Source organism: Protopterus annectens, chromosome 1.part2, assembly GCF_019279795.1.
Source record: "Protopterus annectens isolate FY-2018-M chromosome 1.part2, PAN1.0, whole genome shotgun sequence".
NCBI lineage: Eukaryota > Metazoa > Chordata > Ceratodontiformes > Protopteridae > Protopterus > Protopterus annectens.
The window spans coordinates 766,122,015-766,143,140 of record NC_056727.1 but is presented as its reverse complement, the minus strand read 5'-3'; the positions used below and the strand labels follow the sequence as shown (position 1 = coordinate 766,143,140).

Sequence of the window (21,126 nt, the reverse complement as noted above, 5' to 3'; positions counted from 1 at the left end):
GTATATATTTTTTGGGTTTTATAATTTGCACTCTGATTCCTCACATCTCTGTTGAAACTTTCTTCCCCAACACCCCTCATTGTGGTTTCTATTGCTTGTGTGTTGTTAACTCAAGGTTCCCTTAATTTGAACTGTTAATAGCAACAGTCTGCATTTAAAGTGGAACAGCCTTACAAGACTATCTGCAAATATATAGAGCTGAGTATATTTTTCTGTATTATAGAGCTAAATTGTTGCTTAGATATCTGTTGTCTTAGTGTTCTGCAAATATACAGAGATCAGTATATATTTTTTGGGTTTTATAATTTGCACTCTGATTCCACACATCTCTGTTGAAACTTTACCCCCCTGTTCTGGTAGTAGTTTAAATTTGGTGACTTTTGCAGTGCCCGCCCCACTGTAGATTTGATCTAGGACACTCCCCCAGTCCCATCTCTTTACCGCATTCTACCTAATAAACCCTTTCTGCACTTGCTTTTAGTCCTTTTTAATTTAATTACATTTTTTTCAAACTGTGTGTGGACTAATATTGCTACATACTCAAGTGTGCCAGCTTGCACTGCATGTGAATTGTTTTTACTACTGTTTTTGCTACTTTTCTGAAAAAAAAATTGTAAGCCTGTTTCCTACCTTTCCTGTAATTTGTGTTCCAGATACAAATTTGCTGTATCCAGGACTATTTGTAAGCTTCTGAACCCCCAAGCCTTTCTGTGTTGGAGGGAAGCCTTCTAGCTTATCAGTGGGAGTGGTAAGCACTAGGTAACCTGTCTACCACATAAGGAGTGGTTCTGGCCCAGAATTTGTAGTTATTGGCCGTTTGGGCGGTTTTCCATCTCTCTCAACTTTCTGATTTGAAGGCCTGCATTTCCACTTGTTTCTGTCCTGTAACTCCTGGGCCCATCTCATTTGCTCACTCAAAAAAAAAAAATTCTGCTTTTACTGTATTTGTGTTTCTTCCTACTTTATTTTGCTTTTGCGTCATCTTAAAAGTACTCAATTGCATTTATTACTGCTTGGTGTAACTCATTCTAAGCCTTTTAGTTTAAGCACTTGGGCTTCAGACCAGTTGTTTTACATTAGGAAGGTTTGTGGTCTGCACTGTGGTGGCAGGACAGGTAGCTTACATCCTTCTAAGATGGGAACTGCTGATTGAGTGCTCAGTGTCTGTCATTCTAAAAGTGTATTAATTCTGTTTTAAGCACTTGGGCTTCAGGCCAGTTATTTTACATTAAAAGGGTTTGTGGTCTGCACTCTTGTGGGAGGAGAGGCTGGACTCTGCCCTTCTAGCTGGGAATTTCTGGTTAAAGGCTTATAGTGCCTGCATATCTAAACTGCTTCTTACTGAAATTGGTACACCTTGTTTGCTGTAGCATAGACTAGATCCAGGCCTGCTGAATCTAGCTTTGTTTGTATAACTTGAGCACTAATCCAGGCATTCTTTAAAGTATTCAATTGTATTTATTACTGCTTGGTAGTAACTTGATTAAAGTGTAGCTATCATTCTAAGTCTTTTGGATTAAGCACTTGGGCTTCAGACCAGTTGTTTTACATTAGGAAGGTTTGTGGCCTGCACTGTGGTGGCAGGACAGGTAGCTTACATCCTTCTAAGTTGGGAACTGCTGATTGAGGGCTCAGTGTCTGTTATTCTAAAAGTGTATTAATTCTGGTTTAAGCACTTGGGCTTCACGCCAGTTGTTTTACATTAAGAAGGTTTGTGATCTGCACTGTAGTGGCAGAACAGGTAGCTTACATCCTTCTAAGTTGGGAACTGCTGATTGAGGTTCTCAGTGTCTGTTATTCTAAATGTGTATTAATTCTGGTTTAAGCACTTGGGCTTCAGGCCAGTTATTTTACATTAAAAGGGTTCGTGGTCTGCACTCTTGTGGGAGGAGAGGCAGGACTCTGCCCTTCTGAGCTGGGAATTTCTGGTTAAAGGCTTATAGTGCCTGCATATTTGAACTGTTTCTTACTGAAATTGGTACACCTTGTTTGCTGTAGCATAGACTAGATCCAGGCCTGCTGAATCTAGCTTTATTTGTATGCTGCTTGTTTGTTTGCTTGTTATTTCCCTAAAACGCTAATTCCACCTAAAACGCGGCTTTTCAGCACTTCTGTGGATCCCTAGTGAGATCTGCATTGCTTACTGTACTTATTTCCTTGTTTCACTTGAAAGAAAGTTACTGTTTGTCATTTTTGCATTTAAGTTACCTGTAACACATTGCATTTAAGTTACCTGGCACTTGCTCACTAAAGCAATTATATAAGTCAGCACTAAAATATTAAAAGCACTACACCCTCACAAACTCCCCTTGAGTACCTCGTTCCCCATTGTCCCCTTTTTTTCAATTATAAAGGAATTCCCAATACTATTCTAGCATGTCCAAAGGCCAGTTGTCAATCTCCTCTCTGGTCCAGCTGGTGAATCTGGGAATCTTGAGGCAATGTTACAACTGCCTCATGTACACAGACAACCCTCTCCTCCTCCCAACAAATTCCAACACATGTGAGAGATGCAACCATATAGCCATACTGGAGGCTAAGCTCTCTCAACTCAGTACTGGCGAAACCAGTCAGGAGGAGAAGGAAACCACACTCACTACAATTTCAGTCTCACATAGACCTACCACGACAGCAAACCAAACACATAAACACACAAAAGCATACTCGGAGGCTCTAAATAAAAATCTGCCTAAGCAGCAGAGACGTCCAAAGCAGACACCCAAGCAACCGCTACCCAAAACAAAACACGTGCAACACATAGCTCACAAAGCCAGTGTGCCAAACAGTCACAGCCCTTAAGGCTAAACAACACACCTGATACACTTGTAATAGGTGACTCTATCGTCAGGCACACTGACGTCCCGCTCACCAGGCTAAGCAAGGAGAAGGTCACGGTGAGCTGCCTGTCGGGCGCTAGGATCCGCCACATAACACAAGCACTCAGGTCACACCAAGGCAAGTACAAATATGACTCAGTCATTGTCCATGCTGGTGTGAATGACCTGAGACGTACCTCCCTGGACTACATGAAAAGAGACATAGAGGAGCTCTCTGAGCATGTAGCCCAGGCCAGTATGACCCTGACCTTGAGTAGCATCTTACCCTCACCAAGAATGATGCCACAATATGAAGACAAGATGATCAATTTCAACAGTTGGCTTAAGTATTGGTGTCATTCAAAGGGGATCCAATGCTTGTCAGCCTGGGATGACATGCTTGACAAGCAACGATGCTTTGCTAGAGACGGCTTGCACCTGTCACCCCTGGGCTTTCGGATATTGGCAAAGGCTCTTGCTACCCCCATAGTGCCATTTTTAGGCAAGGCTCAAAAGACAAACCCACCTCCATAGGTATCACAAAGGATAAGAAACTAAGAGTAATGCTACTCAATAACAGAAGTCTAAACCTCAAGATGCACGCACTCGAAACTCTCCTTAGCATGGAGAACATCGATATCTGTGCAGTGACAGAAACCTGGTTCAAGGCTCCCGAGAGCACCCCAGCACTACCAGGTTATACCTCATACCATACTTTTCAGCCCCAAAACTTGGACCGTACCACAAAAGGAGGGGGAGTATCAATATTCGTCAAAGATACCCACACCTCCAGGTTGGTGGCACAGCACGAAGCATCAGAGACTATCCATGTGCAACTAACAGTGGGTAAAACTGCCTTCCAGTTTATAGCCTGCTACAGACCACCCTCCCAAACCCAGGAACCCCACTCGGCCTTCCTGAGAACACTGGAAAATATGAAGGTCTCTCCAAACACTATTATATTGGCTGACTTCAACTACCCAAACATAGACTGGGAGCATTACTCTAGCTCCAACACCCTAGCCCAAAGGTTCCTAGAATTTATAAACTCAAATGCTATGGAACAACTTGTTACCACTCCCACAAGAAGGGAAAACATACTGGACCTGATCATCACCAACATGGGGACTCTATGCTCCAGACCAGAAGTGTATCCCTCACTGGTAAGATCAGACCATAAACTAATCTCACTGGATATTCACATCCCGACTCCACCCCCTGCCCTGAAAACCACAGTGAAAAATTTCTCTAAAGCAAATTTCACACTTTTCAAAACCGAGGTGGAATCCTTCAAAGCCCCCGGGCCTGTGGAAAATATGGCCCAGACCGCAGAATCCTTTATAAATGCATTCTATGAACACCTTCAGGAATGCATGGATCATGTAATCCCAAATAAAACCAAGACCCAATCCTCCAAAGGCAGGCGTCCTGTCTGGTGGACCCCAGCCATAAACAAACTATACAATAAAGGAGGAAGCTACTACATGATAGAGCAAAATCCCAAAAAGTGAAGGCATCTCTGATCAGTATTAGCAAAAACCTATGGGCACTCATAAAATCGTCTAAGGCCAGCTTCGAGAGAAAAATTGCACAGGACACTAGGGATAATCACAAGGCTTTCTTTAGTTATGTTAGGAACCTGGGTGGGAATTCCCAGATATGCTCAGAATTAGTCCAAAATGACAAAAAATACACCGAACCCACAGACATTGCCAACATCCTATCTGACAGATTCAGCGCAAACTTCACCCCCCCCTCCCCACCAAAAGGGCAAGATGCTCAGGTAAGAGCTGCCCTCTCCAAAGCAAAAAACACAGCATCAATGGGACCAGAAGGTGTCCCAGGCTGCGTCCTACATGAACTCCAAGAAGAGCTAAACCCAAACATAAAACTACTGTTCAATCTCAGCCTTACTACAGGATATGTACCCAAAGAGTGGCGTACAGCAACAGTGGTCCCTCTCCACAAAGGTGGTGCCTCAATGGATCCTGGAAACTATCGCCCCATAAGCCTGACTAGCTTGGTCTGCAAAGCTATGGAAAGGATCATCATGGACCTCATAAATAAAGATATTGGGGACCTACAGACACTGGATCCTACCCAGTTTGGCTTTGTTAAGGGCAGATCCTGCCTCTTAAACCTGGTTGATTTCTTTGAAACAGTCACCAAGGCCATTGATGAGGGGAAGGTGGTCCACACATTATAGATAAGCTCACCAGCTTAAATATAAACCCCTATGTCACTAGATGGGTTGCAAACTGGCTCAAGGACAGAACCCACATGGTTAGAATTGCTGGAGCCATGTCAGACTCCAAACCAGTTACAAGTGGCATCCCACAAGGCTCAGTCCTGGGACCTCTCTTGTTCGGTATATATTTCTCGGAGGTACAGGCCAACATGGAAGGACTGTGGCTAAGTTCTCAGATGACTGCAAACTGGGTGCCATAATCGACTCTCCAGCCGACACAAGCATCCTCCAAAAGGGCCTCATAGAAACAGACAACTGGTGCCAGAGCCATGGCCTCAAGCTAAATGGCAAAAAGTGTATAGTCATCCCCTTTGGCAAAAACCAAGTGCCCACAAATTACCACATAGGTGGTAATCCATTAAGTACAGAAGAAGTAATTAGGGACCTGGGGACCCAAGTTGATAGCAATCTCTCATTTGACAACCACGTGGTCAAAGTGGTTAGAAAAACATTTTATATAGCAAACCTAATCATGAAGGGATTCACATCTAGATCAGGGGAGGTCATCGTGCCTCTTTACTCATCCCTCATCAGGCCCATAATTGAGTACAATGCCCCTTTTGGGATGTACCTTACCAGACACCTGCAGCAACTGGAAAGACCCCAAAAGCACCTTACCAAGAGGATCATAGGGCTCAAACAGATGCCATATGCTGCTCGGTTAAAGAAACTCCAGCTCTACTCAGTGGCATACTGCCTGCTCAGAGGCGATCTGTGCCTGACGTATAAAGCCATGTCCATCTCGGAATTAATGGACATGCTGCACCTCAGAAAATCCAAATCCCATCGAGCTACGCGCTTGAGAGACTTGAACCTCAGCACTGAAATAAATAGGACATGCTGGAGGGACAGATTCATAACCCAGAGGCTCCCTTCACTCTGGAATAAAATCCTAGTCCAGGTTAAGCAGAGTCCCTCATTGACTCTCTTCAAGAGGAATCTTGATGAGTGGATGGGAGATCATAGGTTTACCCCAGGTATCACTTCTGTGTCACTGTTAGACAGAGGCACAGTATACTAACCTCGAAAAAGGGCATAGCAAAATTAATTTAAAATGGGTGGCGAAAGCCAAACACACTCTGGCTAGGCTTATAAATGCCCTAGGGCAGATAGCCTAGTATGAACCTATGAACCTATGAACCTATGCTACTTAATTTGAAGAATTAAGACTGTATAGTGAGTTGGACAACATCTGATATCCATGTTTCATAATACATAGCAAATGAACCGGACAGCCTGAAAGAAGCTGTGACTCTGAAGGTTTATATTGCATTTATCCCTACTACTGCGTGAATAAGATGGTGAGACTGCAGTCTCATCTTGCATTTGTGTCTATTACAGATACTTATTTATGAAGCACCAAATGACTACCAATGGTTAGTTTTAACTATAGTTTGTATACACATTATCATGCTTAACTTACTCATGCCTACACAGGCAGTCATGCTGTGCCTTGGTTTACTCCGACATGAGCAGATGTGTGGGCTGTATTATTACATCTACAGCCCCACTGGGTTTCAAAGACAACCATACACAGTGTTAATTGCTACAATATAGTTTAATCATGATACTGAATTTGTGGCCTTCAGTGTCATGATTAAAGTTTAAACATGAGAAGATTACTTTAACTGAACAGGTGAGGCAAACAGCTGTTTTACTTGTTCAATTTAAAAGAGTTTTCTCTCATTTGCATTTTTTTTTACTCAGAGCACCAGCAATTGTTATCCAGCCTGCCAGCAGTAAGGAGCGTGACACCTCATTAACTGACTAGCTGGAAGTGCGAATGAGTTACTATTATTAACACACACTTACAGTTTGGTAATTATTTGTGCAAGAGGTAAATACTGAGAACTTTACATAAAGGAGCAAAACCCTGGTATCACACAGGTCTGATTACACTATCAGTATAATCAGGTAGGCTAATGGGCACTGTGTTCAAATGTCTAGGAGAAGAAAGGTGAAGTTAACTATAAAACCATCAATGAGTATTAATATTAGAGTATTGTTTTAATGAGTTTCTGTGTTTCTTAATTGGGTAGGTGCACAACCATATAGTCCCTCAGAGACAGTATCGTAGTGCTACATACTCAAAGTGGTTAGTTTAGCAGTTAGTACAGATGTTTATGGCTCTGACTTGTTAATAAAGTTGACAGTTCATTACGCTCTGTCTGCATCTGCATATGAGCGAGTTAAAGTCACTTAATCCAGCAGTTTCTTTGGGGCAACAACTGGGAAATTTGGCAATGCTCTTCAATGGTCTCTTGTCCTGCATGCCCAATAACTAGCAAAGAACCTATATAAATTCTGCCAAAATAAGGGAAACTATTGGACATTTTTTATTTATTTATTTAACATTTGTTAATTGGGAAAGTCCGACTTGGAATGAAGCCAGTTTTCACCGGGGGCCCGGGGAGAAAGGCTCCAGATGCATATCTTTGTAAATTTGAAATTTGTCTTTGTCTTTGAAATGTATGTTTTTGGTTGCATTTGTGGTTTTCTGATGTTTAGTAATGAACAAATGTTAAAAATATTAAAATGGGGGACATAAACAGTTACAAAGAGTCATTGTTATCACCGTCATCAACCCCGTTTCCATTTTTACACGGGATTGGGGAGGCATAACAACATTAGTCAATGTGACCAAATATCTGGTGCTCATGTATACACTGCTGTTTGGCTAGTCCTGATATAGTAATCCTTTAATGGCAATGGCTCAGATAATGCAACACCACCACACACTGTTTCTCTAATGATGTGGTTTAGATCTAACGCTATTCATCTTGTTATGAATTCACATCTATGTTCAGTAAAGTTGGACATATAACTGACTGTCATGTACACTAGTAGTCTGTCGGTTTAGCACTGTGAATAAATGTTGTGAATCATGCACCCTGGTGTAGCTGTGTTTAGAGAATAAAGAAAAAAGAGATTATTGTTGTTAAAAGAATCATAGAGGCATGCTCCTGATACCACAATTGCCACTTTTCAACCATTTTTTTTAATTCATAAGATGCTTAGCAGGGGCATTAGCGATGTCCTCAAGCCAGTGTTGTTAATTACATTTTGTGCTATCATTTACGTCATATTACCAGCTTTGTTTTGAATAAGTGACATTTTAATATCCAGCTTATAAGTAATACTAGTTTTTATCACTTGAGGAGCTCTTTTCTTATTATGCAATATTACTGAACTGCTATCCCTCAGAAATTTGCTGATGTGATCTGATGAACCACCTAAATGCATTTCCCTATACTCCTAGCAGTAGTATGCCATCTCTTGTGTGTCACACACTGTCATACATTTATTTCTGTTGTCTACACTTATGCCTTAGTACATACATAACAAAATTGTTGCTAGTAATAGTAGTTCTTTTGATATCTTGCAAGCTGATGTCTTTGTAATTATTCCTACAGGTTTTTAACACAGTCTACAAACAGTCTCTCTCTTGTACAATTTTTTGATCTTTCTTCTTCATCCTGGTTGGTTCAAATTCTTCATATTCTTCAATCACACCTCAGAAATGGAAATAAATCAACATTTCTTTTAGCATTTTAACTGAACTTAAGGAATAATGGTGAAACCATTTCAATCATATCAGCATGACCACTTACCTCCTTAATCCTTTGGAGTAATGGGGGCAGCCAGTCCTTGTTGACTTCACAGTGGCTATCAAGGAATGTCAAAACACTGGCCTGTGCCACATCTGCTCCTCTGATTCGTGATCTGATCAAACCTATGAAATAAGGGCAGCTTGAGTATTTTTAAGAAAAGCTTATCAAAACCACAGTAACAGTAATTCTAGTTGTATTTTTACATGGCATACATCAAACCTGAAGACTACATGTATGGGTTTCTACAGCCAAATTTAAATAGACTGGTAAATGAACAGACCATATCAGATTTATTTCTCATTCCATATTTAGGGGCTACATCTGGGTACATCTTTGACGTCCAAGACAAAAGCGCTTATTCTGTTTGCTCCTGTGGTTAATAAAGAAGATTATTGTTCTTTATTCGATGGTATCTGGACTCTCTTTACTATTTTTGGACGACTTTAATCAACTAAACTGAGCACTGTCATGTCTAGTATTATAAGACTTAATAAGAATAAAATGCAAGTGTTTTAACCATCATATGAATACTTCAATGCTTAGATGACATGGTAATTTAAAAGATAACAACTAACACATGATTTACACATTCAGAATTATAACATCCTGCAAAAAATGTATTAAATGAAGTAAAGGCAACACATTTAGAAGTGTCAGAGTATTAAAAAAATGAAATATGGTATATATAGATCATCTAACAGAGCATAGTTTTACAATACAGTTTAAACTCATATTGTTGTTTAAAATAGCAGGGTACCCAGTATTAAACAATGCCTGCCACTTTAACTCTTTCAAGTCAAGTCACTTTTCCTGGGATCATGTAACACATTACCATTAATACAAAATGCAAATGCCCTAAAAGCTGTGCAAACCAAAGAATGTCTATATGGTGCAACTGAAACTAAGTTACATGTAATGGCACAATTAAGTTCTGAAAAAAACAGCGTTAAATTTTCTTGTGTTTTTATCAAAATGTTAAATACATCAAAACCTGCACAAGTAGAAACATAAACAGCTATATAGGACTTATAATTATAATTTATTTCTATGGTTTTATTAAAATTGGTGAACATAATTAATGGACTATCTCCATAATTTACAAAAACAAAACACTGATATATGCCCTATGATTCAGAAGGCCTCAGCTCAGTATGGTAGCATTATCCGAAGAGTTTTGTTTTAGATCAATCCTAGACCTCTCTCTTCCAAGTGAAATAACTCCCAATTTAGTTAAATACAAACCCTTCTTGCACTGCCCCTTGTATACCACAAAAAATAGGATACATATCCATGGATGTGCACTTTTCTGCTGTCTCTGTAGCTAGCCTGGTAGAAATGGGCATCCTGAGACATTGTAGCAATTATCTCATGTTTACTGACAACCACCTTATTCTTAAGCAGACTGACGCAGTATGTAAGAGACGTAATAACACTATTTCTTTGGAGGAAAAGCTCTCGCGCACAGACACTAATATCTCCAAACAGGTTACCAGTAACACACATATACCATACCTCATATAGACCAGACACACACTTACACATACTGAGGCTCTTAAATGCAGTCTATCAAACTTCAAGGGCCTTCCAGATGCTGTTCTCAGTAACCTCCCAAATACTATACAAAGACAACACTCCCCAAGACATACATATCCACATGTCTCACCCCTCTAACCACTTAAGGCAAACTACCCAATATATTGGTTGTTGGAGACTCTATTGTGAGACATGCTCATGCCCCACTCACCAAGGTGGTAATTATTTATGCAAGAGATAAATACTGAGAACTTTATATAAAGGAGCAAAATCCTGGTATCACACAGGTCTGATTACACTATCAAGCAAAGAGACAGTCATGGTTAGTTGACTATCAGGGGAAAGGATGAGCCATATCAAACATGCACACAGACACACACACACTAGTATGACCCTGTCATAGTCCATGTAGGTGTTAATGACCTGAGATATACCTCTCTGATTTATATGAAGACAGACATGACAAAGCTTTTATACTGCATCCCAGGCAGGTATGACTCTAGCACTGAACAGCATCCTAGCTTCTCCAAGATTGACAGCACAGTATAAACAGAAGATGACAGACTTTAATAATTGGCTTAGTTACTGTTGTCATTCTAAGGGAGTCTAATACTTGTTAGCTTGGGAGGACATGATTAACAGATCATGTTGCTTTTCCAGGAATGGTCTGCACAATATAAGGATTTATTTTCAGATTTACAAGTCTTGCTTGCATGAGGAATATGTCAAAGGCCTTATCCAGGTCTAGATATGTTGTATGCACTGCATAACTATTATCTACTGCTTCAGTTACTTTTTGAAATAAACTAGTAAGATTAAAAAGGCAAGAGTTTCCTTTGATAAAGTCAAACAGATGAGTCCAAGGTTGAGAGATTTTGAATATCCAGATTAATGAAGTCTGAGATAATGTGCTCCATAGCTTTATATATGAGGCTAGTAAGACTAATAGGTCTATAGTTACTCTTACCTCTCAACCTCTTAACTTCTCAACCTCTTACAGTAAGAAATCTGAACAAAGCTGACATAATGGGAAACAAAGGCCCAAACATAGAGACAGATTTTAAATTTTGCTCTTATAAACTTAGAAAGTTGCTAGAACAACAGGTGGTGTGTTAGCATGCTTTTTAATAAATTGTATAAAGTTTGAAGCTCAGATGTGTGTCATTATTTAGGGACTTCTATCTTCAGTGATTTGCCTGAAAACCACAAATTTTATGAGGAGCAGGACAAAGGTATAAGACAAAAATCTGAACATTCCGCAAAAATCTGGAAAGTTGAGAGGTATGATAGTTACTAGTTTCCTTGGCAGGGCCACTCTTGTGCAATGACATTACGACAGCTGTTTTCCAGATTTCCAGAATACAACCAGTGGAGATGCTTAGATTAAAAAGTTTAAGTAGGGATTCAGAAAAGCCATATTTCACACTGATAATCAGGCAACCCGGTATGTTGTCAGGGCCCATACATGAAGTATTCTAAGTTTCTGAAACGGCTGAGAGAACTTGCTCCATAGTAATTAAAGGGGGTGGCTGGGATTGTGGAACCTGTGGGATAGATATAGTTGTGGGTGGAGTAAAATATACATTAAATTTGTTAGCTAGGATATTGACTATTTCCTTTGGGTCAGAGAGTGCAGCATTATTGTGATCTAGCTCTGAGTACTGTTTAGTCTTAGTTCTTAACCTCCTGACATAGTTAAAGAAATGTTTGCAGTTATTTTTGGTTTTATTGGCTATTTTAAGTTCATACTCAGCACTGAGCTCCTAATGGTTCACTTAAGGTCTTTGTTAGTTTGTTTAAGTGTCCTCTAAAGGTACTGCAAAAAACAGTAACCTGATCTCTACCACGATGCGGTAAAGCAATACATAAATGTGCAATCAAAAGTCCAAAAAACAGGCAAGTAAGCGTAATAAAAGTAAAATAGAAAATCCTTTAATCCATGAAACAGTGGGTAACGGTAAGTGCATTCGCGTGGGTGCAACCACGCTTCCTCAGACAATAAAAAGCCCCACACACAAAGTTTAAATAGCATAAACTAAAATTAAATTAAGACTAATTAAACTAATTAACAATTAATGCTTTAAAGGATATGGTTAAAGGATAAACAAATAAGCTGTGACTACTCTAGTAGTTGTAAGTGCAAAATAGAAATATAAAAGTGGCAGACAATGTAGGTTCAATAAGGAAATCAGTAACAGTGACAAATTCTAGTAAACTGTTTCACCCAATAGGATACTGTGGTTTCTTCTGAGCCAGTAAAAACAATGCTGAGTGGATCTGGACGCAGTAACTGTAACAGCTACAGACAAGGTAAATGAGTAGTTTCAAGTGCAGTAACAGTATAGGAGTCAGTCAAGTAATACAGATGCATCACAAAGGTAACCTTGTCCTCTCTACTGTGGTACTATAAAGTAGTATCCTTAAATACAGTAACATTATAATAATTAGAAGACGAAGAAGTTCCCTGTTTAAAATCCGCCTCTGAGCGTTTTTTTCTGGCTATACTACTCAGAGACAACTCCACGTGGTCCTGCAGAGTGATCCTACCTACAGAGAACTGAGAAAAGTGACTACTTTCCTGATTTAAGTATTTTTTCTGTTTTTTTACTTGAAATACCTTCTCTTGCTTATTTTGAACAAGCTTAAACTGTTTTTTTAACTGTTTGCTGCATTCTATAATATCTGCACTTAAAATTATACCTGGTCGAAAATTGGTCGAAAGTTTGTTGTTTGTTTGTTTAATTTAACTGTTGAGGCTGCCCACTAAAGTGTGCTAGCCTGTGTAACTGATTTATTACTGTTTTCTGTATTTCTGTGTGCTTTCTATCTGAAAAACAAAACAAAAAAAATAATCCTTGTTTTCCCGCCTCTCCTCGACTAGTTTAGAACAGTTTACAGGCTTTGCTGTATTCTGGGCTGTGGTGTAGTTCCTGTGTTGTCCATTACCTTACTTGGATAGAAGGAAGTTTCTTTACTCACCAGTGGGAGTGGGGAGCCTTGAGCAGCCTATCTGTCCCTGAAGGAGTGACCTCAGCACAAGAGCTGTAGTAATTGGTTGTTTTGGACCATTTCTAGCTCTTTTGAAGTTCCCTGTTTAAAATCCGCATTTGCGCGATTGCCGGTTAAACAGGGTTAAACTTTTTCTGGCTTCGCCAAGTCTGCCCTTCAAATTTTCCCTTAGAAAGCTCTACTCTTAGAATAACCAGTCTACTCGTTATATTATAAGCTTAGCACTTGTTCTCAAAACTTCTCTTCTAAGTAAGCACTCTCAAACTAAAGTAGCACTACATCCACCTACCACCCCTGTAAATACGCACTTCCCTTAAAGGCACAGCACTCTCTTATAATATTCTAGCATGTCGAGTGGTAGATTGCTAGCATCTTCTCCTGCTCAGCTGGTTAATCTGGGAATCTTGAGACAATGCTATAATTGTCTCATGTACACAGACAACCCTCTCTTCCTCCCAACAAACACAAATACATGTGAGAGATGCAACTATATAGCCAAACTGGAGGCTGAACTCTCTCAACTCAGGACTGGCAAGACCAGACAGGAGAAGAAGGTAACCACACACACACAACAAACCCAGTCACACATAGACCTACCACAACTGCAAATCAAACACATAATAACACAAAGACATACTCGGAGGCTCTAATAAAAAACTTACCAAAACAACAGAGGCTCCCAAAGCAGACACCCAAAAATCCACCACCTCAAAACATAACACATGCAACACATACTTCAATAAATCGGTGTGTCAATAAATCACAGCCCTTAAGACCAAACACTATGCCTGATACACTAGTGATAGGTGACTCTATAGTCAGACACACTGACGTTCCACTTACCAGGCTGAACAAGGAGAGGGTAACGGTAAGCTGCCTATCCGATGCTAGGATCCGCCATATAACACACGCACTCAGGTCACTCAAAAGCATGTACAAATATGACTCCGTCATTGTCAATGCCGGTGTGAATGACCTGAGACTTACCTCCCTGGACTACATGAAAAGAGACATAGAGGAGCTCTCTGATTATGTAGCCCAGGCTGGTATGACCCTGACCCTGAGAAGCATCTTGCCCTCACCAAGAATGATGCCACAATACAAAGACAAGATGATCAGCTTTAATAATTGTCTCAATTACTGGTGTCATTCTAGGGGGATCCAATGTCTGTCTGCTTGGGATGACATGCTGGACAAGCCACGCTGCTTCGCAAGGGACGGCTTGCACCTGTCACCACTGGGCTTCCGGATATTGGTTAAGGCTCTTGCCACCCCCATAGTGCCTTTTTTAGGCAAGGCTCAAAAGACGAACCCACCTCCTTAGAAAACAAAAATGGAAAAAAATTAAGGGTAATGCTGCTCAATGCCAGAAGTCTAAATCTCAAGATGCAGGCTCTCGAAGCACTCCTCAGTATGGAGAACATCGATGTCTGTGCAGTAACTGAAACCTGGTTCAAGGCTCCTGAGAGCACCCCAGCGCTACCAGGCTTTACCTCGTATCATGCTTTTCAGCCCCAAAACCCAGGCCGAACCACAAAGGGAGGGGGAATGTCCATATTCATCAAGGATACCCACACCTCCAAGTTAGTGGCAACTCATGAAGCATCGGAGACCATCCAGGTGCAACTAACCGTAGGCAAAACTGCTATACAACCGGTTGCATGTTACAGACCACCCTCCCAATCTCAAGAACCCCATTCAGCCTTCCTGAAGACATTGGAAGATATGAATGTCTCACCAAATACCATCATATTGGGAGACTTCAACTACCCTAACATAGTCTGGGTGCACTATTCTAGCCCTAATATCCTAGCCCAAAGGTTCCTGGAATTCATAAACTCAAATGCAATGGAACAGCTAGTCCCCTCTCCCACAAGGGGGGATAATATACTAGACCTGATCATCACAAACATGGGGACAAAGTATTCCCCTCACTAGTGAGATCTAACCACAAACTAATCACCCTGGATATACATATTCCACCTCCACCCCCAGCACAAAAGACTACAGTGAAAAACTTCTCAAAAGCCGACTTTACACTTCTTAAGACTGAGGTGGTATCATTTAAGCCCACTGGGCCAATGGAAACCACATCCCACAATGCTGAATCCTACACAAATGCTTTCTACAGACATCTCCAAGAATGCATGGATCGTGCAATCCCAAATAAAACCAAGACCCTCTCCACCAAGGGAAAGCGTCCTGTCTGGTGGACCCCAGCCATAAACAAATTGTATAACAAAAGAAGGAAGCTAATGCAAGACAGAGCAAAATCCCATAAAGGGAAGGCATCTCTGATCAGCACTAGTAGAAAGCTACATTCCCTCATAAAAACATCCAAGGCCAACTCTGAGAGAAAAATCACCAAGGACACTAAAGATAACCACAAGGCATTCTTCAGTTATGTTAGAAACCTAGGCGGAAACCCTCAGATATGCTCAGAGTTAGTACACAACGACAAAAAATTTACCGAACCCACAGATATTGTCAACATTCTGGCAGACAGGTTCAGTGCAAATTTCTCCCCTCCCTCACCCCCAAAAGAAGAAATACTTATCCCAGCTGAATGTAACCTCCCTGTCATCTCAGATGTCCAGGTGAGAGCCGCCCACAGCAAAGCAAAAAACAGCATCAATGGGACCTGATGGCATCCCCGGCTGCGTGATACGTGAACTCCAAGAGGAGCTAAACTTGCATTTAAAAATGCTATTTAACCTTAGCCTTACTACAGGATATGTACCTGAACACTGGCGTACAGCAACAGTGGTCCCACTCCACAAAGGAGGCTCCACTACAGACCCTGGGAACAACCGCCCCATAAGCTTAACCAGCCTGGTCTGCAAAGCTATGGAAAGAATCATTATGGAACTCATAAACAACGACGTTGGGGACCTACAGACACTTGATCCCACCCAGTTCGGCTTTGTAAAGGGCAGATCCTGCCTTTTGAACCTGGTTGACTTTTTTGAAACAGTCACTAGAGCCATTGATGAGGGCAAAGCAGTCCATACAGCCTACCTGGACTTGGCTAAAGCCTTCTACACAATACCCCACTCAGGCATCATAGACAAGCTAAACAGCTTAAATGTAAATCCATACGTCACAAGATGGGTTGCAAACTGGCTAAAGAACAGAACCCATAAAGTCAAAATTGCAGGAGCCATGTCAGACTCAAAGCCAGTCACAAGTGGTGTCCCACAGGGCTCTGTCCTGGGACCCCTCTTGTTCGGCATTTACTTCTCAGATGTGAAAGCAAACATGGGAGGGTTGTGGCTGACAAAGTTCGCAGATGACTGCAAACTAGGCGCCATAGTCGATACACCAGCTGACACATACATCCTACAGAAAGGCCTCACCAAAATGGACAACTGGTGCTGGAATCATGGTCTTAAACTGAATGCCAAGAAATGTATAGTCATCCCCTTTGAGAAAAACAAAGTACCCACAAATTATCACATAGACAGTAACCCACTGAGTACAGAAAAAGTAATCAGAGACCTGGGGACCCAAGTCGATAATGACCTCGCATTTGACACCCACGTTGCCAAAGTGGTTAGGAAGACTTTCTACCTTGCCCACCTTATCATGAAGGGGTTCACATCCAGATCAAAGGAGGTCATTGTACCCCTATACTCCTCGCTTATCAGGCCCATGATCGAGTACAATGCCCCATTTGGTATGTACCTCACCCGGCACTTACAACAGCTGGAGAGACCCCAAAAGTACCTCACCAAGAGGATCAAGGGTCTCCAACATATGTCATATGCTGCCAGGCTAAAGAAACTGCAGCTCTATTCAGTAGCATACCACCTGCTCAAAGGTGATCTGTGCCTGACGTACAAGGCCATGTCCAACCAGGAATTGATGGACATGCTCCACCTCAAAAAATCCAAATCCATTAGAACCACGAGAGCTAAAGATTTAAACCTCAGCACAAATATGAATGAACATGCTGGAGGGACAGATTCATAACTCAGAGGCTTCCCACACTCTGGAACAGAATCCCAGTTCATGTTAGGCAGAGCCCCTCACTGACTCTCTTCAAGAGAAATCTTGACGAGTGGATGGGAGATCGTAGGTTTACCCCAGGGGTCATCCCTGTGTCACTACTAGACAGAGGCACAGTAAACTAATTTTAATAAGTAAGGGGGTCTTCAATGTGTCACTACTAGACAAAGGCACAGTATTCTAAATTTATTCTGTACACTTTAGTACCACTACATGGGGTGGTGAAAGCCACATCACTAGGGCTAGGCTTACAAATGCCCCAGGGCAGATAGCCTAGTACTAAACTATGAAACTATGAAACTAAGAACTGCAACGAAATCAGTGATCAAAAAGTGCAATCAGTTGCTGAGATAATAAGTCAATCTGTTGTTATATACCCATTATGAACAAAAGACATCACTGCAGTATTATCTTAAATAATGCCCGCAATAACAATACCAAAGCAACAAGGCACAGTTGTGCAGTATTATTTATTTATTTAACATTTGTTGACCATGAAAGTCTGACTAGGACCGAGCCTATTTTCAGTGGAAGCCTGGGGAGAAATGCTTGAGATGCTACTTAAACTTAACACTACTACAGTCAGCAAATCAAAAGTGAACAGCACTGCAATACCAGCAAGGAGCAAAAGTGCAAATTTCTTTAAACCCAATAACACAACTGCAGAAGAAAAGTGATAATTTCAGCAATGTGTTCATGAGAAGTACAGTTAGCAACTTAATAACAGACAATAATTTCTCTATATGAAATAAATCAGTATAAAAATCAGTCCAAGTAGTACACAAGCTTGTAAAAAAGAAGGTATTGTCGTCTTCACTGTGGGGAATGGAGGTATAAAATGAAACAATATCTAGTCACACATTTTGCACCAGTCTAGTTGTTCATACTTTGTACCTTTTAAAAAATCCAATGAGTTCTTTAAAAAAAGCAAAGTGTTCTCAAGACTTTTTGTGCAGTTTTTTTTTAATCCACAAATACAGCAAGAGGCTCATTGAGCCTTTAGATGCCAAATGTTGGTTTAATGGAAGAATGCAAAGATTCTGTGAACTTTCGATATACCAAGCAGGATGCCAATATAAGGAAAATCTACTTGAAGAAATTTTAAATATCCAGTGAAATTAAATTATTATGCATCAAATGTTGTAAGAAAATGATGTAGGACTGGAATGCAAAACTGAAGGCACATGGGATAATACTGAGTACAGACACGGCCAGTAGTCATGGCAGCAAATGGGGAAATCAGAAGAAACTTAAAAGTGGGTAAAACAGAAAACAGTGGAACAAGTTAACAATTTCCAGTATTTGTGACGTGTAGCTGAGGAGAAGGAAAGTTTGAATGAAAGAGGAAGTCAATTATGGAACGAGTAACACTTCAACCAACTGGCAGAAGTTGTCAGTGGTGTTGAGTAGCAGAAAAATGCCACAGAAAATGAAAACTAAGATGTAGAAAACATTGTGACTAATGCTTTTTCTGTATGGGACATAACACTGCAGTGAAGGCAGAGCAGCTGAGGAAGCTTGAGGTGATGAAGATGAAGTGCCCGAGATGGCAGTAGGATACATGCTGTGTCACAGACACAGAAATGAGGACATCAGTGCAGAATCCAAAGTATTCTCACTTACAGACAAGGGCAAGGAGAACAGGTTCCTTTTTTCAGTCTCATTGTGCAGAAAAGCAGAAAGAAATCTGGTAAAACAGATTTGGAAGAGATATGAAGAAAGTAAGAGGAGATGTGGACATGCAGCTAAGAAAAGGATGGATTACATGAGGGAAAATATAAAACAGATATGCATGAGTGTAGAAGACGGTAGGAGAGGGTCTCTGAACAGAAATAAGTGGCAGCACATGGCACAACACCCTGACCTTATGAAAAATGGGAAAAGTTTATAGCTTTATAAGCAAGATCAATGCTTCTCAATGATATTCACTATATGTTTCAGAATCATTTAAATGTTGAAATATCTCATGACCATACCTGCCCCTTTGTCTGCCATCGTAAACCCAAGATCTATTTATTTTGAGATTTTTAAAGCAGTGTTAAGTTCCTTAAACAAATTATATTTAAGGGCAGTTGATGTTAGTTTAAAATGTCCCTGTGATCTTAAATACAGGTGCTATCAAAAGTTTGAAAGGTTGCCTGATGGGTAAAAATTAAAATGCTTTTCTAACTTAGTCAAATCTAGATCCATGTGTGAAATATCATTCATGATGCAGTTTAAACTTCATTTCCTAAGTAAGAAGTTTCAAGTCAATTAAAGATTCATTCAAATTAGCTCTTATTTTGCACAAACAAATATTCTCACAATAGTACTTCCAGCTGCACTGTAGATAATAGATGATTAATTAAATGAAATGCCTACTGGGAAACAGTTATCACTGGTCCCTGATTGTGGAGTTCTTTGGGCCTCTCCTTCACCAGATCAGTCTGCTGCAACACTGTAGTCAAATAAAACTATCCTTCTCTTGTTTATATAATTGAAAACAAATGTTTCTGTTTGTTGGCAGAAGTCTCATCTTTACAATTAGCAATGGATGTCATCTCACTGACTTTGGTTTATTAGAACATATATTCATTTTGTCAGCTTAATAGCCATGCTTAGTTGTTTTTTTTTTGTTCTGTTTTTTTTTTGGGTTTTTTTTTTTTTTTTTTTTTTTTACAAATAGCTTTTTACTTCTTGTTTTGCTTAGTAAACTACATTGTGCAATCTGGCTTCCTCATACTTGTCACATTTACTAAGTATATACCAAAAGGTAATTGTTATTACCAATCCAGACTCCCAATCCGATGCAATTTGGGCATTGTAATGCTAGTATAGGCAACAGTTATCTCGTGAACAATATGCAGCAGTAGTTTGATAAATATATCTTTGTATATATTTCACTCACAATATTACAAATAGAGAGTTCTGAGTTCTGTCGATCCCCAGAGGGCATACGAGCAGACTAGCTAATTGGGGTAACATATGGTAACATGCTTGCTGGGGCTTCTTTCGTGGTTCTGTATGGAACACTGAATGGCAAAACCCAGAGCATCAAAAATTTTGAAAAAAAGTGCAATAAACACAGAAGAGAAGAAAAATAAACTGTCAGTGTTTTGTGCAGGGAGCAAGCATTCCTGCACTCCCCTCCATGTTGGAGACAAGGCCCCCTACAACTCCCAAACTTATATAAACCAACTTAATAGCTACAACAATTTAAAGAAGGGAGAAGCTTCCCAAAAGGAGCGAATCACTACCAGAACACATTTAGAAATTATACCCAGTGATTTTTTTTGTGCCCCTCGACATCTTGTGCTTTGGGCTACTGACATTTGAGAAATACCAAAGTGTCCTACCTGTAGATATACCTTCCATTACATTTTACATGAAAGAAATAGGAGGCACAATTTGCATGGCTTGCCTTACTTTACAATCTTCAAAATATACCTATTGACTGTATGATGTTTGGAATATATTTTAAATAACTATGCCTCTCAACTATTGGCATAACTTGAAGAACTGGATGGGCCGCAGAAGATGGCACTGAAAGCTTTGTTCAGGACTAATCTAGAAGGTTAACACTGAATTGACAATTAAGATACAATCCCTTAAATTCTTCTACTTAAATTAACATTTTAGTATATTTTTGCTTCTTATATTTCATGTATGGAAAGTTGTAAAATTAGCAGAACAGCTAAATACTCAAGTGTTTATGAACTAGAGCATGAAGCAGACATTCATAAATGTGGGCCAGCAGGCAATTTTTAGGTTTAAGGTGTGGCATTCATAACCTGATGACATGTTAACATAACTCACATAATTCATGTGGTATTGAATCACTTTTTATTTTGCAAGATTCAGCAGTTTCCAAATTTAAAAGGAATGACTAATTTTTAAAGGCTATGTGACTACATAAACTATA

At 40.2% G+C, this 21,126-nt stretch overlaps 1 protein-coding gene across 1 annotated transcript in view; it reads right to left on the bottom strand.

Annotated features, from left to right (window-relative positions):
- Positions 1–21,126, bottom strand: part of GALNT14 (polypeptide N-acetylgalactosaminyltransferase 14) — a 3,768,866-nt gene that overhangs the window by 1,530,966 nt on the left and 2,216,774 nt on the right. Inside the window, exon 6 of the mRNA XM_044058899.1 lies at positions 8,676–8,797. Coding sequence (XP_043914834.1) covers positions 8,676–8,797 — 122 coding nt within the window. The remainder of the gene's footprint in view (positions 1–8,675; positions 8,798–21,126) is intronic.